At 37.7% G+C, this 16,698-nt stretch overlaps 4 protein-coding genes, 1 long non-coding RNA gene and 2 pseudogenes across 6 annotated transcripts; 5 read left to right on the top strand and 2 right to left on the bottom strand.

The window, feature by feature from the left end:
- The first annotated feature begins 442 nt into the window (after positions 1 to 442).
- On the top strand, positions 443 to 2,096 carry LOC103933005 (NDR1/HIN1-like protein 26). Its single transcript, XM_009342654.3, has 2 exons — positions 443 to 579; positions 1,215 to 2,096. The coding sequence occupies exon 2, from the start codon at positions 1,218 to 1,220 to the stop codon at positions 1,896 to 1,898; it is 681 nt and encodes a 226-aa protein (XP_009340929.2). The 5' UTR covers positions 443 to 579; positions 1,215 to 1,217; the 3' UTR covers positions 1,899 to 2,096.
- An 86-nt stretch (positions 2,097 to 2,182) lies between these two features.
- On the top strand, positions 2,183 to 3,559 carry LOC103933003 (protein NDR1). Its single transcript, XM_009342653.3, has one exon. The coding sequence runs from the start codon at positions 2,900 to 2,902 to the stop codon at positions 3,479 to 3,481; it is 582 nt and encodes a 193-aa protein (XP_009340928.2). The 5' UTR covers positions 2,183 to 2,899; the 3' UTR covers positions 3,482 to 3,559.
- Positions 3,560 to 3,574: 15 nt separating this feature from the next.
- On the bottom strand, positions 3,575 to 5,390 carry LOC103933001 (probable UDP-3-O-acylglucosamine N-acyltransferase 2, mitochondrial). 2 transcript variants are annotated; one of them, XM_048591061.1, is made up of 3 exons: positions 4,756 to 5,390; positions 3,980 to 4,051; positions 3,575 to 3,824 (listed from the first exon to the last, which is right to left on the bottom strand). In XM_048591061.1, the coding sequence occupies exons 1-3, from the start codon at positions 4,930 to 4,932 to the stop codon at positions 3,807 to 3,809; spliced, it is 267 nt and encodes an 88-aa protein (XP_048447018.1). In that variant the 5' UTR covers positions 4,933 to 5,390; the 3' UTR covers positions 3,575 to 3,806. The 2 variants fall into 2 exon arrangements, with proteins under 2 accessions (XP_048447018.1, XP_048447019.1); XM_048591062.1 differs by having other exon boundaries at positions 4,155 to 5,385.
- A 785-nt stretch (positions 5,391 to 6,175) lies between these two features.
- On the top strand, positions 6,176 to 7,818 carry LOC125468136 (annotated as a pseudogene).
- Positions 7,819 to 7,864: 46 nt separating this feature from the next.
- On the top strand, positions 7,865 to 8,850 carry LOC108865424 (cysteine-rich receptor-like protein kinase 10). Its single transcript, XM_048591060.1, has one exon. It carries the CDS (start codon positions 8,302 to 8,304, stop codon positions 8,830 to 8,832), a length of 531 nt encoding a protein of 176 aa, XP_048447017.1. The 5' UTR covers positions 7,865 to 8,301; the 3' UTR covers positions 8,833 to 8,850.
- A 1,195-nt stretch (positions 8,851 to 10,045) lies between these two features.
- Positions 10,046 to 12,917, bottom strand: LOC103948120. The gene is made up of 2 exons (XR_007260761.1): positions 12,245 to 12,917; positions 10,046 to 11,679 (listed from the first exon to the last, which is right to left on the bottom strand). It is a non-coding gene; the product is annotated as an uncharacterized LOC103948120 (long non-coding RNA).
- A 788-nt stretch (positions 12,918 to 13,705) lies between these two features.
- Positions 13,706 to 15,494, top strand: LOC103948281 (annotated as a pseudogene).
- The last annotated feature ends 1,204 nt before the right edge of the window (positions 15,495 to 16,698 follow it).

The following is a 16,698-nucleotide window of genomic DNA, read 5'->3' as shown; positions in this document are numbered from 1 at the left end:
AAAAATTATAAACTGCATCCCAATTTCTAATACTAAGTGTCCAAATTTTTTAGCCAATAAACATCAATTTCAATAATTAATATCCCTATATTATTAATTGAAAATTGGGGTTTTTTGAAATGGGTCCAAAGTAACTAAAAATTGGACCTATTTCAAAAATCAAAAGTCACTAAAAATTGGACATATTTCAAAAAGTAGTCTATAAAATTGGACCTATTTCAAATTTTCTCTTAAAAATTTTGGACAAAAACTATTAAAATCGGTGACGGTGGAGAGAGGTGGACCATGTGGTGGTAGAGTGCGTTGGGGTCGATGCATGGTTGGGCTTGGGAGTTGGTGAATAACGTTTGGGAATTGGGTTAGTTGGGTCGGCCCGGGTCTTTTAGGCGTAGGAAGAGAGTGTGTTTTTCAACTGACCGGAATCAAACGATGCCGTTTCTTCGTTCAAAGTTTACGTTGGACATCAGCCATGGAGGCCTCCTTTCCTCCACCACTTGTCCAGACCGTCGGGTGATCCTCAGAGGTCCTTACAGGCAAACCAACAGGGACCAAGATCTGCCCTTGCTCCAGTGTATAGATTTAAATAAGTAGGAACCATGTCCATCCCTACTCTTAAGGCTTTTACTTTTTTTTTTTTTTTTTATACAACAGAATATCTACTCCAAGGAGAATATAAATTAGGCTACACAAGAGGTGGCGGATTAATCTATTAGGTTATTAATAGATATCTGTTAAAACATGTTTAATTTGATATCATCATAATATAGAGGTGAGATTGGTAGCCATGATGATGATATAAGGTGAAATCAAACTAAATGAGTTTTAGTAGGCACCCACTAACAACTCAATGGGTTGATTTGCCACTTCTAAGCTACTCCAGACACCGAGTCCACCATAATCAAGTATAAAATTCATCACAAACATTATACGTTCTCGGTATCCCATGATTAGAAACGATTTTCACAGGATTATGTTCATTTTAGAATACGTACGTATACTTTCCAGAATCCGTAGGAAACCTTTATTCTTTCGTATACAATGCAAGAATATACCTATTCTTTTCTTTCTCCGTGCAAAAGAACCAAAGTGCTTTAACGTCCCTTCAATTCCCCGCCACCTTATTCACTTCACACAACATATGTAGACCAACTCCATTAACTAACAGTTCTATCCTACTGACCAAATCCCTCCTCTCGTACATTCTTTTCTCCCAGAAAATGTACAACTCCGACCAGTTGCCGATCGAGTACGCCACCCCAGAGCAACAACGACCCATGAAGCGTCAACACACCGCCCGGTACTACGCCCACCGCGTCCGCGAAAGTCTCACCACCCGGGTCTCCAAGGTCATATGCACCATTTTCTTAGGCCTCCTCCTCATCGTTGGCATCATAGCGTTCATACTATGGCTCAGTCTACGCCCCCACCGCCCAAGATTTCATATCCATGCATTTTCGGTTCCGGGTTTGGCTCAAGAAACCGGGTTCGAAAATGCTGAGATAACGTTCAATGCCACGGCCCGTAACGCGAACCATAATATTGGCATATATTATGGTTCGATGGACGGGACGGTGTACTATAGGGATCAACGGATTGGGTCAATAACGGGTTTACTGCAACCGTTTTATCAGGATTCGAAGAATACAACAATCGTGATGGGGTCGTTTAGGGGGGCCACTTTAACGGTTAATAACCAGCGTTGGATGGAGTTTTTGAATGATCGTAAAAGAGGAACGGTTGTGTTTCGGCTTGAAATTACGGCCGCGATCAGATTTAAGATTCGCGCTTGGTATAGCAAGCGCCACCGGATGCACGCCACCTGTGATGTTGATGTGGGCCCGGACGGCTTGATTTTGCCCATTTCTAAAGATAGGAGATGCCCTGTGTATTTCACCTGAGTAGGGAGATATTATTATTATTTTTTCTAATTATAAATTAGTTGGTGTTTCTCTTTCCCCATTGTTTTGGGGTTATTTGCTTTTGATTTGCCGAGGGACCACAGAAGTTGTGTGATTTATTTCATTTTGTGCAATCTTTCTCAATTAATTGGTTCAAATTATTGAATTTGGGGTCGAAATCTTTTCGATTCAAATATCCTTGCAGTGTTTCTTAACATTCTATTAAAACCATTATGGTTTCACCTTAAAAAAAAAAAAAAAAAAAAAAAAAAAAAAGAAAAAAAAAAAAGAGTGAACAAATTGAAACCTCAGAAATTGGTAGTGTAATTTTTAGAACCTCAACGGTTTTTATGAAAAACACGACAAAGTGCTGATGAATTAAAATGCCTAGAAAGGCCTTCAAGCATAATTTTCCTCTTCTTTTCTTGTTCCTTTAACTATTATTCCTCTATAACAATTTGAGGAGTGCCAGCAACTTTTGCACTAACATTTGCATTTGGACATTTTCACTTCTTCACCTGACACGTGTTAGGATGCAAGAAAAAAAGAGATGATCATGTACTAATATGAGCTATTTGGATGCAGGAAAAGAATTATGTTTTGTTCTCAAATTCCAATATGATCCACATAATATGTGCTTCCTCAATGCATAAACACTACCTTAATGAAGCTTACGATGCCATTTGCTTCGTCTTCAAATCGGATCCAAGGGAATTTAGGGGATAATCAATATATTAATCCTAGACAAGCAAGGGAATGAAAAGAGCTTACCCAAACCGCGTTCCGTCTCTTCCAAGGATTACAGGTTTCCTGTGACCTACAAATGTATCAGACTTTATCCTCCAATGTCAAGAAGAAAAGAACATATGCTCTTTAACTTGGATTACAAGCACCCTCCTTTGATATTCCTTCTTTTCCCTTTATTCTCCTCCTCATATAAACAACTAGTGCAACCCAATTCATTTAAAAATCTGAAGTCCATCTAATCCTCAGACGGAGAAATGTGCGAAACAAAGAATTTCTACTGCTGGGCTTTGCAATTTCTAGCTCTCCTGGGACTCCTAGCCCTCTGTCTATGGCTGGCCTTACGTCCAAAGGACCCTGTGTATACCATTGTTGATATCAACATCCCAAAATCCGATTTAGAGGACGGCGCAAACAATGGTTCTATCTTATATGCCCTTCAAATTGAAAATAGGAACAAAGACTCCAGTATTTTCTATGATGAGACAGTTTTAACGTTCTTGTATGGGTCAGATAGTGTTGGGGAGAAACATATACCGGCTTTTCATCAAGGAAGAGGTAAAACCCGTCAAGTGATTGATTATGTAGATGTCAATGCACGAGTTTGGAAAACTATCCGCAAGTCCCTATTGAATGCAACTGCAGAATTGAAGGTGGCTTTGCTTTCTCGGGTTCGGTATAAAACATGGGGAGTGAAGAGTAAGCATCATGGGCTAGACTTGCAAGGTAAATTATCAATTGGTTCAGATGGTAAGATTTTTGGTAAGAAGAAAAAAATTAAGCTAGGCCATTCTTCCAAGAAATGGAGAAGGAGCAATAGCCGACGATTACTAGATTAGATGTTTTCTTGTAAACTTACAATATGGCTCACCTTACTTTCACATTGTTGCTTATAATATACTCAGAATTGTTCCAATTGTTATTCTAGTAGATCACGCAATTCAACAATTTCTCAATTTGATAATAAAAGAGTATATTTGAGAGTAAGTTCTTCATTTGTGCCTAATATTAATATAAACCAAGAGCCTAGAGAGCTGGTGTGAACCAAACCAAAATTCCCTCCAAAATTTCAGTGCCAGATAAGAGTGCACCTGATTTTCCTTTCCAACGATTCTCAGGGTTCCACTTTTTTTATGTCCGATGGTAGTTTGCAACTTGTCTTCGTCACTCATGGAGATGAACCTAAAACACAAACAAATTATGTCATTTATATATCCCAAACATCCAACCATCACCCAGTTCCGGCTCCATATACTTGGTACGCAAACACAATACATGAAAACAAATTTCTTTTTATTCTCATTTATTTCAGAAGAAATTTGCAAGATGATACTTACAGCTGGGAAGCCACCATAATCACCAGGTCCTGTGATATCCTTCGTTACATAGCTAGTAGCAGCAAGCCATAGCTGCGAAGTCCATGTAATAAAATATTCAGCAATATTCGTAATCAATGAAAACATGTGAGAACACGAAAAAAATAGAATAGCAGTAGAAAAATTAAAAAATTACATGGTCACGAACTGCTACCCTCCCTCCCATAGTTACATAGTCTCCTATCCTATATGAGAATAAAAACAGGACAGCCATCAAATTTGGCAGATCTTCTGAATAATCGACCAAGTCGTTGAAGTGAAAGTGGATCATATCTTATCGCGGGCTTTCTAAATCAGAAAAATACAGAGGGGACAGAGAAAGAGCATACGTCACTGAGCCTGCAATCCCAACTTGTCCACAAAGTATGCAATTCTTCGCAACAACTACATTATGACCAATCTACAACAAGCAAACGGACAATTGTATACTATATTCCAGGAAAATTATCCAAGAACTTAAAAGGCAAAAGTTAACCTAAACTAAGTTGTCAATCGTTGCATGATCTCGTAACTGTATCTCTCCAACTTCATAAACCAAAGAATGCTACAAACTATTGCTCTAATTTCAATAGAATCTGAGTAAAACTTACTCAGAAAATATAGTAATGCATCTAAAATCAGTTTAAAAGATATCAAAGGCTCTATGTCTCACCTGCCCCTGTGAACGAACCTGGTTACTCTATCAAAATCAAATAAGTGAAAACATTAACAAGGCAATGTCGAGTTAAAAATTGATCCCAATTTTGGTTGATTGCCCAATAGTGAGGTCCAAGGACAGCTCTTGCCAAAAACGGATTTTGAATGAACAACAGCACCAAACTCAATGAAAACTGTTGGGTCGATGCAGGCAAACGTGTGGAAAGACCCACCTCCGTTATGCCATTGTTGGAATTCTGGATGAACGGTCGGAGCATCGCCCTCTGATCTTGAAATACAGAGCAGGTGCAGAAATGGTTGGTGACAAAACAGGTGTTGTCTCAGAGACAATTTCACAAGCACGTTCAGGGCATACCAGACGACACAAAGGAACTCTAACTATTTCCAATGCGCAACGGAAACAAGCTTTGAACGCATTGAAGATGTGGCGAGTAGCCGAATGCCGCTGCAAGTCTTCTCAGAGCGACTGCCATTGACTGAAGTCCGAGGAGTGACTCGGCGAGGAGGGAAAGCCCGTTTGTATTTGAACCTGCGTATCCAGTATCCACCGTGTTTGACCGGAAGGGCTTTTGTAACGGAAGGCATCTTCGTCTCCAAAATTTACGTTGGGCCCACATACATAGGTGTTGGGCTTGAAAGTCCAAGACAAGATATTATTCAGAACAGGTGCAAGTTGGATTACAAATTTCGATTTTTATCACTTCCGACCAAGTTAGTAACGAAAACTTTCAATGTTGTTGCACCCAAATGGAATTTGACATTCAAAATTCTGAAATAATATGGATCGAAATTGGGATGTGCATCTAAAATTTTTAATAATCTCAATATATCTTATTTCAAACATATTAAGATTTCAAATTATTTATACCGATTAACTTCATAATAAAATAAATACAATCTAATAACCACATAGAGTATGTTGTAAAAAAATTTCAAAATGTTGGGCATATTCAAGAGCTAAACTATTTTTGAAACGTAAGTTACCAACTTTTTGGAAAATTTGATTGCTTTTTTACGATATAAATGAATGAAAATGAAACTCATAATTTCAATTAGATTTGTCTGAAAATCAGGCATGCATACATGGAGAGTAGGCTAGGCAATGAACTTTAATTCTACTTGTGTGGCCAATAGGACATGCTAATCTCGCATGTATATAAATAAATAAATAAACCATAGAAGTCTAAGCATATTTTTTTAGGAATGTCGACGGTACAAGAACAATTTATTTATACAAAATCCAAAAGTGTGACTATTATGTTATTTAATGGTTTGTGGAAGTCTCTGTCACTATCTATTAGTTTTGAGTTAATATATCTTTCAACTTAGTGGTGTGACATTGACTGAATTACAAGCAAAACCATGACCAACTGTGAACAATTTCCAGGAAAATACAGCCAGTCGAAGGCTTTGTTTTCTAAGAACTTTTACTGATGTGATGTTAACTAATTTAATTCAACAAGTCTTCCAAGAAACTACCTATCAATTCACAAAAATTCAATGGTGCTCGTACTCCGAGAATTTTAACATATTTCGAGCAGGAAGGAGAAGACTTAAACGCTATATATAAAAGTTTCCCTAATCTTTTTCTATGATTAGAGATCAAAACATGGTTAATTTCCCTAGTGTTTCGAAATTTTTTTGCTTTGTTTTCTCATCACCCTCCTTTTTGATCTTGCTTATGCTGATCCTGATCCTCCATACAAGTTGTGCCCTGATGTTCGCGGTTATGTCGAAAATAGTACGTTTCAGAAAAACCTCCAGAGCCTGCTCAATTCATTGCCTTCAATTGCTTTTGTTTCCAAGCTGTACAATACTTCCGCCGGAAATGAACCAGATAGAGTTTGTGGCCTTTACATGTGCCTCAATTACGTTACAAATGAGATATGTCACAACTGCATCAACACTGCGCATTTAGACATTGTTAGGATTTGTCCCAACTCAACAGAATCAGTTGTGTGGGAGGAAACGTGCCAACTGCGCTATTCCGATGCGAAGTTCTATGGTGAATTGAATGTGACAGGCAACATTGCTGCCGCTAACAAGAAAAACGTTTCAAACCCAAAAAAGTTTGAGAACACTGTGAAGGAGAAGCTGAGGAAGCTTGCAAAGCAAGCGGCATATAATGCTTCAGCGAAAATGTATGCTACTGGAGATGTACAATTTGAAGATAAGGTGATATATGCTCTTGTGCAGTGCACTTGAGACTTATCTGGAGATGACTGTGATAAATGCCTTCAACACGCCATAGAAGACGTTTTGAGAAAGTATTATTTCTCCATTGGTGCGCGGCTTATGAGCCGGAGTTGCTATCTGAGGTACGAGTTGTATGGCTTCTATAATGGTGCACCTGAAGAGTCTATTTCCAGCTCTCCAAATAACAACAAAGGGGACGGTGAGTACTTTTAAGGTGTATGTCTATTTTGACGCTACAATGTTAAAAATTAACTGCAAATGCATGGTTGTTTTCAATGAAGGTAGAGGATGGCGGATCTCGATCCTTACGGTTGTGTCCGCATGTCTAGCCCTACTACTATTGCGTTCCTGTGTCTATCTTGCAATAAGAAAAAGAAACAAAAAAGGTTATAGTAATGCGTTCGGAAATGCTTTGGAGCTGATCATCACTCTAATATATTTTCCGAAAGCAGCTTTTCTTTCGATTGTTCAGGGAGTAGTGAGATTTTAAGACAACACATATTGTTCCCGGACCAAAGTTTTCAAGGCAGAAACCAGAAAGCGGAGGAGTACCCCTATATCAGTTCGGCATCTATACATGCAGCTACGGATAAATTTTCTGATTCAAATAAGCTCGGAGAAGGTGGTTTTGGGCCTGTTTACAAGGTATAAAGTCAAAGAAAATTGTTTCTTGAGCAAACTATGGACAAAAAGTTCACATATGCGAATATTGAATCGATATTTGTATTACAATCTTCCACTTGGTTTGTATTTCTGTGGTTTGAGTTAAAATCTGGCTGAAAAGAAGTGGCGATCAAGAGGCTTTCAAGCTGTTCTGAGCAAGGCTCAGAGGAATTCACAAATGAAGTTCGGCTGCTAATGAAACTTCAACATAAAAATCTTGTTCGCCTTTTGGGTTTTTGTGTTGAGGGAGAGGAAAAACTGCTTGTCTATGAATACCTGCCAAACAGCAGCCTAAATGTCCTCCTCTTTGGTATGTTTTCTCTTGATCTCTCAAAAATTTCTGTATTTGGGATTTAACTTCAACTGTTTTATACTATTGCTAAGATTTTACAATCAGAAATATTTTAGTCTGTAAATTCTCCTCCAATGATGCTTAGATTCAGAGAAACGAGCGCAGCTTGATTGGAGTAGACGTGTAAACATTATAAGTGGAATTGCAAGGGGAATTCTTTATTTACACGAGGACTCTCGACTTCGAATCATCCATAGAGACCTGAAAGCTAGCAATGTTTTATTGGACGATGATATGAACCCTAAGATCTCCGATTTTGGCATGGCAAGGATCTTTGCAGGAAGTGAAGGCCAAGCAAATACGACTACAATAGTTGGGACATAGTAAGTGCTTCATTTCTAAATTTTCTTTCCAATAGGAAACTTATGGTACTCAACATTTTGTTCTGGATTTTGGTATTCGAATTAGCGGATACATGGCTCCAAAATATGCAATGGAAGGAGTATATTCTGTCAAGTCTGATGTTTATGGTTTTGGAGTACTATTGCTTGAGATCATAACTGGGATAAGGAACGCCGGCTTTCATCAAATGAAACGTGTTCCTAGCCTTGTTAACATATGTAAGCTACTTTATGCACTTCTCTCAGAGCAAGACTCTTTGCAATTAAACAGCAGCTTAATGCTTATCCAATTGATTATGATGCAGGCATGGAAATTATGGCATGACGGAAAAGGGTTGGAGCTACTCGACCCACTACTGATCGATTCATGTGATCCAGATGAGTTTCTAAGATATCTTCATATCGGATTGTTGTGTGTCCAGGAAGATGCATATGACAGGCCAACCATGTCTTCTGCTATTGTAATGTTGAAAAGTGATACTGTAACTCTTAGCCAACCCGAGAAACCTGCTTTCACCACCGGAAGATTCACTGACCATTATACTGAGACAGTTGGTAATAGCTCTATTAATGGTCTAACAGTTTCTAACGTCATGCCGCGATAACACCATGAGCTTCATGAATCTGCACAAAGTTGAAGCTTTCCTGTGATTTCTTTGTCATGAAATTCTACACATGTTATCTATACCACAAAGTTTTGCTTAGTTCTGTTGTGTGAATATTATTAATAACTACAGAATACTGGCAGTTTAGCAGATACAAATTGCTAAGAACAACTGGTTTATTCCTTTCTAATGAGAATTAAAAAGGTGACACCAAGCCAATAAAGCTTCTTGCTTTGCAAGGGTCGGGAGAGGAAAATTTAGTTTACGTAACCTTTTCCTTACTTTATAAATAGACGCTATGACTCGAACCTGTGACCTTTCAGTCACAATTCATAAAGGTACAACCTTTCCATTGCACTAAGGCGTGCCCTCATTTCTAATGAGAATTGATGGTTTTATTTATTTTTGAATCTTTCTAACGGATTCGATTCATGGAATTTGACTTCATTTAAATTTTTTTTTTTTAATTGCGTTTGTTCGTCAACCACTACTCGAAACAATTTGGAAATGGCACTGATAGCTTGATAGCTCGTTTACTAATATTTAATAACCATTACGATGGAGTCCGCTAGCAGCAAATTAAAGCTAGATTTATCATAACTTGACACTAAAGTCTAAAACTATGATATCATTAGTAATGCTCATTGATCAGAATTCACCGTTAAGATGACTGTGATAATAATCAGGTTAAAAAGTAGTCAACATAATATAAAAAATTAGTAATTAAGTAAAGACTAAAACTAGTGATTGCTTAATCTGATGTTTCATTTGAAATAAGCTGATTTGGAATCTTGTTAACTTCAAATTCTACATGTCCAAGTCACCCCATGAGAATTTTCGCGGTCAAACAAATAGTTAAATAAAGAGACACAACTTGTTTAGCCAATCCTTAATCTCACACTTTAATCAAGTGCTGTAAGCATGGCTTAATTACATGTGATCAAGTTGCAAAGTCTTTGATAATTCAACAATTCAAATCGAATAATAATTTTCTCCACAAAAAAATCGAATAATACTTCACTACTCAAAAGATGAGTAGGAGTTCCTACTCAAAACTGACACACCTCGATCCCGATATGACATTGGGGTGGTCACGTGCTGGTCGACATCTTAAAGGTGACGAAAGCCATTTAATTTATGCAAAAGCTACAAACATGTGACACATGCAAAAATATTGGAATTAATCATGCGATAGGAACAAATAACACAACACTAAAGTTCAATAGCTAACAATTTAACATTTAGAAAATGCATGACATGTTCAGAGCATACGTCTATTACAGAGTACAAGCGGAAATTTGAGATAGAAAAGTGCTATTACAATAGATGCCAAAGCAGAGAATATAACAAGATATCACTGGTAGGGAATGCCTAGTAGCTCAGATCGTAATCCTTGTTCCTAGGTCTTGAAGGGGGCGCAAAACAAACATAAGTGGACCAAATTGATATATATACTAAAACAATTATCAACGTAATAACCCCCAAGTTTTATGAAAACACATATATTTCTGAAACCTAGCATACCGTGCAATGTCTCAAATCATAACTTGTATATATATATATATATATAAAATAATCACTAATGAATGTTCGATAACCCCCAGGCCCCATGCCGGCTCCCTGTCTCTGAACAGATAGTCAGAGAAAAATACACTTCAGGCCCCATGCCGGCTCCCCGTTCCTGTGCTAATAGCCAGAGGAAACACACTCCAGGCCCTACGATGCACAGACATGGCACATCGCCCGCGTATCGCGTGTCGGATACACAAATGAACACGATACGCCTCTGATACGGTCGGATACGCATTGGATACGTATCTGGATCAATAGATACGACATTTGACAGATGGATACGGGTATCCGACTGTTTAGATACGGGTATCCGACTGTCTAGATACAGATATCTGCACCATGGCCTTTGACACAATTTCGTGGAAGAAAACCTCATGACGGAGATGACGCAATCTGGTGGAAGGACGCCTCATGAAGAAGATGACGCAATTTGACGGAGGAAGGCGTCGCACGAAGACGACCCGATCTGGTGGAGGAGGCTTCACGAAGAAGATGACTGCTAGGTCGACATGCTGTTTTCTGTAGTAAAAAATGACACCACAATTTCTTTTATTTTTATTTCTTTAAAGGGTTTAAATGAGACTAAAGCCCAAAACTACATAGCCCACTGAATTTACATCACTACCATCCTTTATTTTTTGAGAGTTTGAACAATATAAATTAAATTTTGAGTAATTAATTTTTTCATTGTTATTTAAAATATATGTTTTAAATATATATTTATTATATAAATTGCCGTATCCATGCCGTATCGTGTCTTAGTTTTTAGAAATTTGACGTATCTCTGTGTCGTATCGTGTCGTATCCTCGTGTCCGTGTCCGTGTCCATGCAACGTAGTCCAGGCCCTATGTCAACACCAAACCGTCGCTCGGGATGGACCGGAATCTATCCATACGCCCCGTAGCGGAATAAAGACCACTAGGTAAGTGCAAAACCATTGAACATACATATATTGAAAAACAACTTCATAGTATAAAGTCATCCATCATCTATACTATAAAGATGTGTTCTAAACATGTTCTAAATATCATATCATCATCCATTGAATATTCTATAAGAACATAGGTTATAAGAAAAATAGTAATAATTCAAACTAGCTTTAGTAAACATGTTATCTCATAAACGTATTATAAAACATAGTCATCAAATCATGTTTTTCATGTATGCATTTCTACTATCAAAACATGCATTTTTAGAAGGGGTCTACTCACCGTACACTGTTGGTGCAAAGCCGTACCAAAAAAGAATAACGGAATCTCCACTATTAATTGCACCTATGTACATAAAGGGTATATTTAGTCAAACTCTACTCAAACGATTGAATTTGGAAAAATGAAATTAAAAAACGGGTCCAGGACGTCGAAATTAGCCTAGGAGAGGTCTCGGATAAAAACTCGAAATGTCAACTCGAAAGTCAAAGTCAACGGTCAACGTTGACCAAGTCAATGGTTGACATTGACCGGGTCAAAGTCAACGGTTCATGGGTTTGGATCGGACTGGGTCAAATGGGTCTGGGCTTAAGATTGGATCCAGATTTGGGCTTAAAGTTTAGGATTTTGGGAAATGGGCTGAAAGCCCAAGTTCTAAACGGCCCAAAGGCCTTTTTGGGTTAAAAAAAACAATTAAAAAAAAAGAAAAAAAAAAAAGGAAACGGGCTAGGGTATTGGGCTGATTCAAAACGGGCTTAAGGCCCTTGGGTTTTGGAAATGGCCTGAAAGGCCTTGGTTGGACGGAGATGAACGCCGAAGCTTTCCCAGCTCCGGCCGACTGCAAATGTGAACCTTAGACTCCGATCTAAGCACTAAAAGGAAGCATAAGGTGATAGGGGTAAGTTTATACCTTTGGTTCGTCGTGAAACGGCCAGTGGTGGTCGAAAAACTCCTCGACACTCACGGGTTTGCCGTAGATAGGTGTGCCTTCACCCGAGCCGATCTCATTCTAAAACCTTGGAAAATAACGAGATAACACTAAAAAAATCACATCCAGGCATCAATCTAACACGGATAGAAGGAACTCGAGGCTTACCTAATCGGAAAAATGAAGGAAACTCGCGGAGAGTTTTCTGGGTTTCGTCGTCCTCACTGTGACTGGGGAGAGAGAAGACTGATGAGGTTTTGATGGTGATGATGGTGGTGTTTTTCCTCGAGCAGGTGGTGCAGTTGTGTGTGTGTGTGATCACGGTGAAAGAGAGGGAGAGAGATGAGAGGGTTTTTGAGAGAGAGAAGGGGGTGCAGAGAAAGAGAGAGAGGAAAGAGGGTCACGAGGTGTGGGACAGAAAGAGAGAAGTGAGGAGAGCTGGGGTGCTGTCGCGTGGCAGCTTGGGGATAGAGAGAATCCCATTTCAAATCCTGATTGGGTAAAGGAATAAGGACTAAATTGATAGCTCCATAAATATTTTGGGGGAAAACGAAATTACACGTACAATTGGGGTGTAACAAAAACTATTCGTTATCGATTTATAGGACTTTGTGCTTATAATCATAAATGTCATATTATAAATCACTTTATAAAGATCGCCTCTGCAAAAAAAAAAAAAAAAAAAAATCAATTCAAATTAAGGTTGTTTAGTCATCGAACTGTATATGAACAAATGAACAGAATTAGTAAAAGTATTACGAATCGTCTATGTATTTGATCAAATAGTTGACCAAATGACCTTAGTTTTAATTTATTTATTTTGCAGACTTTATAGAGTGATTCATAATATGAACAGTTTTGATTATAAGCAGAAAGTTATGTAATTCAAACACAGAGAATTTTGAGTAGGAGTTCTTAGTCCTCCTTGAGCAGCCACCATTATTTCAATTTCTACATGTCCATTTAACCTGATTATATTCTATCTTCCTATAGCACTCATCACGTCGTTATCCTCACCTCCAATTTTTTCTGCCAAATTCCATGCTAAAGTCCAAACACCTTATAATAAATTACTAGTACTTTCATGGCTGCTCCTTTTAAGTAGAATGGTCAAACAACTAGTTAGACTTACACTAAATACTCTAGACACATGAACTCTAAGAGAGTCACATTTTAATACAAGTGCGCCTTATATGCGACTATGCCGCAAAGTCTTTGTTTATTCAACAATTAATCATATCATTTGAATACCATATGCTATTCCTGGTCTCTATCAACCTGCAGATCATGACTTTATTCAGCCGACTTGCGTCTTCGATCAGCAAGGAAGTTTCTGTGCTGTAATCAACGGTTAACCAGATAAAAACTTGTAGCCGAAACTTCACTGTCAAAACTGAAAAGTTATCAAAATAAATCATCAAATTGTTTCTTGCCATTGGCCTAATTCCGTGTTCACTGTGAACCCTTTCTAGAAATTGATAAAGATAAACTTCCTGTAATGCTTTTTGCAATTATTCTGCTGTTGATGCCAGCTGCCCTTTCTCCTACTGATCCCCTTACAAGTTTTTGTTCTGGTGGTGACAGAAAGAGCCAATTTGAAAGCAATCTCGAGCGGCTACTTGAGTCATTATCTTCCAACACTTCGATCAAAGGAGGTTTCTATAACGATACGATTGGAGATGGACGGGACGTAGTCTATGGACAAGCACTTTGTAGATGGGATGTTAACTCCACAATTTGTCAAAACTGTGTCGATGAAGCAAGGAAGAAAATCTTCAAGAGGTGCAAAACAACGGATGCAATGATTTGGTACGAGCTATGTCAAGTTCGATATTCTTACCGGATGTTCTTTCAACTAATGGTCTACACCGGAAACTATCCGGACAAGAATAATCGGGAGAAGAACGTATCAAAACCACACCATTTCAATGATGTATTGACCTGTTTAATGATAAACCTCTCTGAAGCAGCGGCGTTTAGTCCCTCCAAGAATATGTTTACAACTGGGAAAATTAAATTTTCTGGAAAGGATACAATTTATGGCTTACAGCAGTGCACTAGAGACATTTCTGCAGGTGAATGCCATAGCTGTTTGAATTCTGCTCGCACAGATCTTTTGGGATGTTGCTCTTCTCAACAAGGTGGAACTGTTGTTAGTAGGAATTGCAATGTGAGGTTTGAGCTGTTCCCCTTTTTTAACGACACGTCAAATTCTTAGGTAATCCATCCACATTCCAAAGGTTAGTGACTTTAAAGTTTCTTTTGTGAATTAATCATCTGTGCATGCACATTTTTCATGGTAAATTGTGGCTCAAGGAAGTTCGTCCTATTAAAAAGCAGGGGACAGATTAAAGAATGGGAAGGCAGTTATACTTGTTTCTGCATCCATCATACTGTTAGCAGCCATTGTATTTTGTGCTGTCTATCTCCGGCGCAAAAATTTGGCAAGCCCCACTGGAATCACAATCTCAGAAGAAGGGATGTTCATAATTTCTGAGAAGCTGGCCTTCATGGATCTTGCTACTATAGAGATAGCTACAAATGACTTTTCGGATTTAAACAAGCTTGGACAAGGTTGGTACTGTTTACAAGGTAATGATACTATGTATTATGGTTCTAAGTAGACTTAATTATGCAATAGTATTGATTCAATTATAGGCCGAAAAATGTATGTCATCTGATTTTGTCAATATTCTTTCAGGGTTTGCTACCAGATGGGAAAGAAGTTGCCGTCAAAAGACTGTCGAAGAAGTCATGGCAAGGCTTAGAGGAGTTCAAAAATGAGGTGGTAACCATTGCAAAACTTCAACACAAAAACCTGGTGCGGCTCTTGGCGTGCAGCTTTAAGGGAGAGGAAAAGCTCCTTTTATACGAGTTCATGCTAAATAAAAGCCTTGATGTTTTTATCTTTGGTTTGTTCACCTTACTCTTCTGCTATAATGTTCTTTTACTTTTACTTTCATACATCATATGAACACTGCACATGATAAATTGTACCGAATTTTCAGATTTGGAAAGACGAGCTGCACTCAATTGGAAGATTTATTACAACATTATTGAAGGCATTGCTAGAGGGCTTCTGTATCTTCATGAGGACTCGAGGCTTAGAATCATTCACAGGGATTTAAAGCCTAGCAATGTACTGTTGGACAATGAAATGGTTGCCAAAATATCAGACTTTGGCATGGCAAGGATATTTTGTGAGAGCCAGAACACAGCTAACAGCACTTGATAAAGTTTAGGGTGTGAGTGTGATGTGTAAGAGTATGCTAAGTCTAGAATTCGAAACTCTCCAATAAAAAAAAGAAAACAAAAAAGTGCAATAGGATAAAGTTTTAAAGCTTTTGGCCGTGAGAGAGTGCATTCATTAGTTTCAAAGCCAAAGATAGGTCAATTCGATACTTTCACAATGTAATGTTCTGAACTCATATGGTAAAAAGAACTGTTGAATTCAAAAAAAATGTTTATACAGCTTTGAGCTTTGTTGGTTTTTTTTGGTTTAGATCAAGGTCCTCGCATCATCGACCTCAAACCTATGATACGATATGATGATCCCAAAGACCAAATATCTCGAGCAAGTTCTTATGGGTCAATATATATTCTGTATCAAGTGTATAACTAAAATCCCTTCTGCTTAATTAACCTATTAATTACGAATATGGCAATTATGATGATTTTGTTTATCTTCATATGCATACTTAGCTTGCTCAGCTGCTCGGGTAATATTAATATTACCGCAAAAGTTTTTTATGACAACAGAGAATGCTGATGATGATTATGGAAGAATACTTAGAAAACTTGAGGAAGAAGAAGAAGCAAAATTCCGATCAAAATCACAAAGAATATGCCTCTGCAAATTCTTCCATATATTTCGGGGCACTCACTGAGCATATGAGCTCATACAAAACAACAATATAACCGTTGGGATGTACATCTAAAAACTTTAATAATCTCAATATATTTTATACGAACGTATTAAGGTTTCAAATTATTTACGCTGATTAACTTAATGATAAAATAAATATGATCTAATAATCACATAAAGTATGTTATAAAAAAAAAATCAAAATGTTAGGCACATTCAAGAGCCAAACTATTTTTGAAACGTAAGTTACCAAATTTTCTGAATTTTTTATTATTTTATTATTATTATTATTATTTTTTATTATTTTTACGACAGAATTGAATGAAAATGAAACTCATAATTCCAATTAGATTTTTCTGAAAATCAGGCATGCATACATGGAGAGTAGGTTAGGCAATGAAGTTTAATTCTTGTTGTGTGACCACAGAAAACACATGCTAATCTCGCGCGCGCGCGTGTGTGTGTATAAATAAACCACAGAAAACATGTGTGACTATTTTATTATTTGATGGTTTGTGGAAGTCTCTATTATCTATTAGTTTTGAGTTAATATATCTTTCAACTTGTGGCG

The sequence above is a fragment of a genome, unplaced genomic scaffold (genome assembly GCF_019419815.1).
Source record: "Pyrus x bretschneideri cultivar Hongxiangsu unplaced genomic scaffold, Pyrus_bretschneideri_v1 Contig33, whole genome shotgun sequence".
In the NCBI taxonomy this organism is placed as follows: domain Eukaryota; kingdom Viridiplantae; phylum Streptophyta; class Magnoliopsida; order Rosales; family Rosaceae; genus Pyrus; species Pyrus x bretschneideri.
This window is presented reverse-complemented; position numbering and strand designations above follow the sequence as displayed.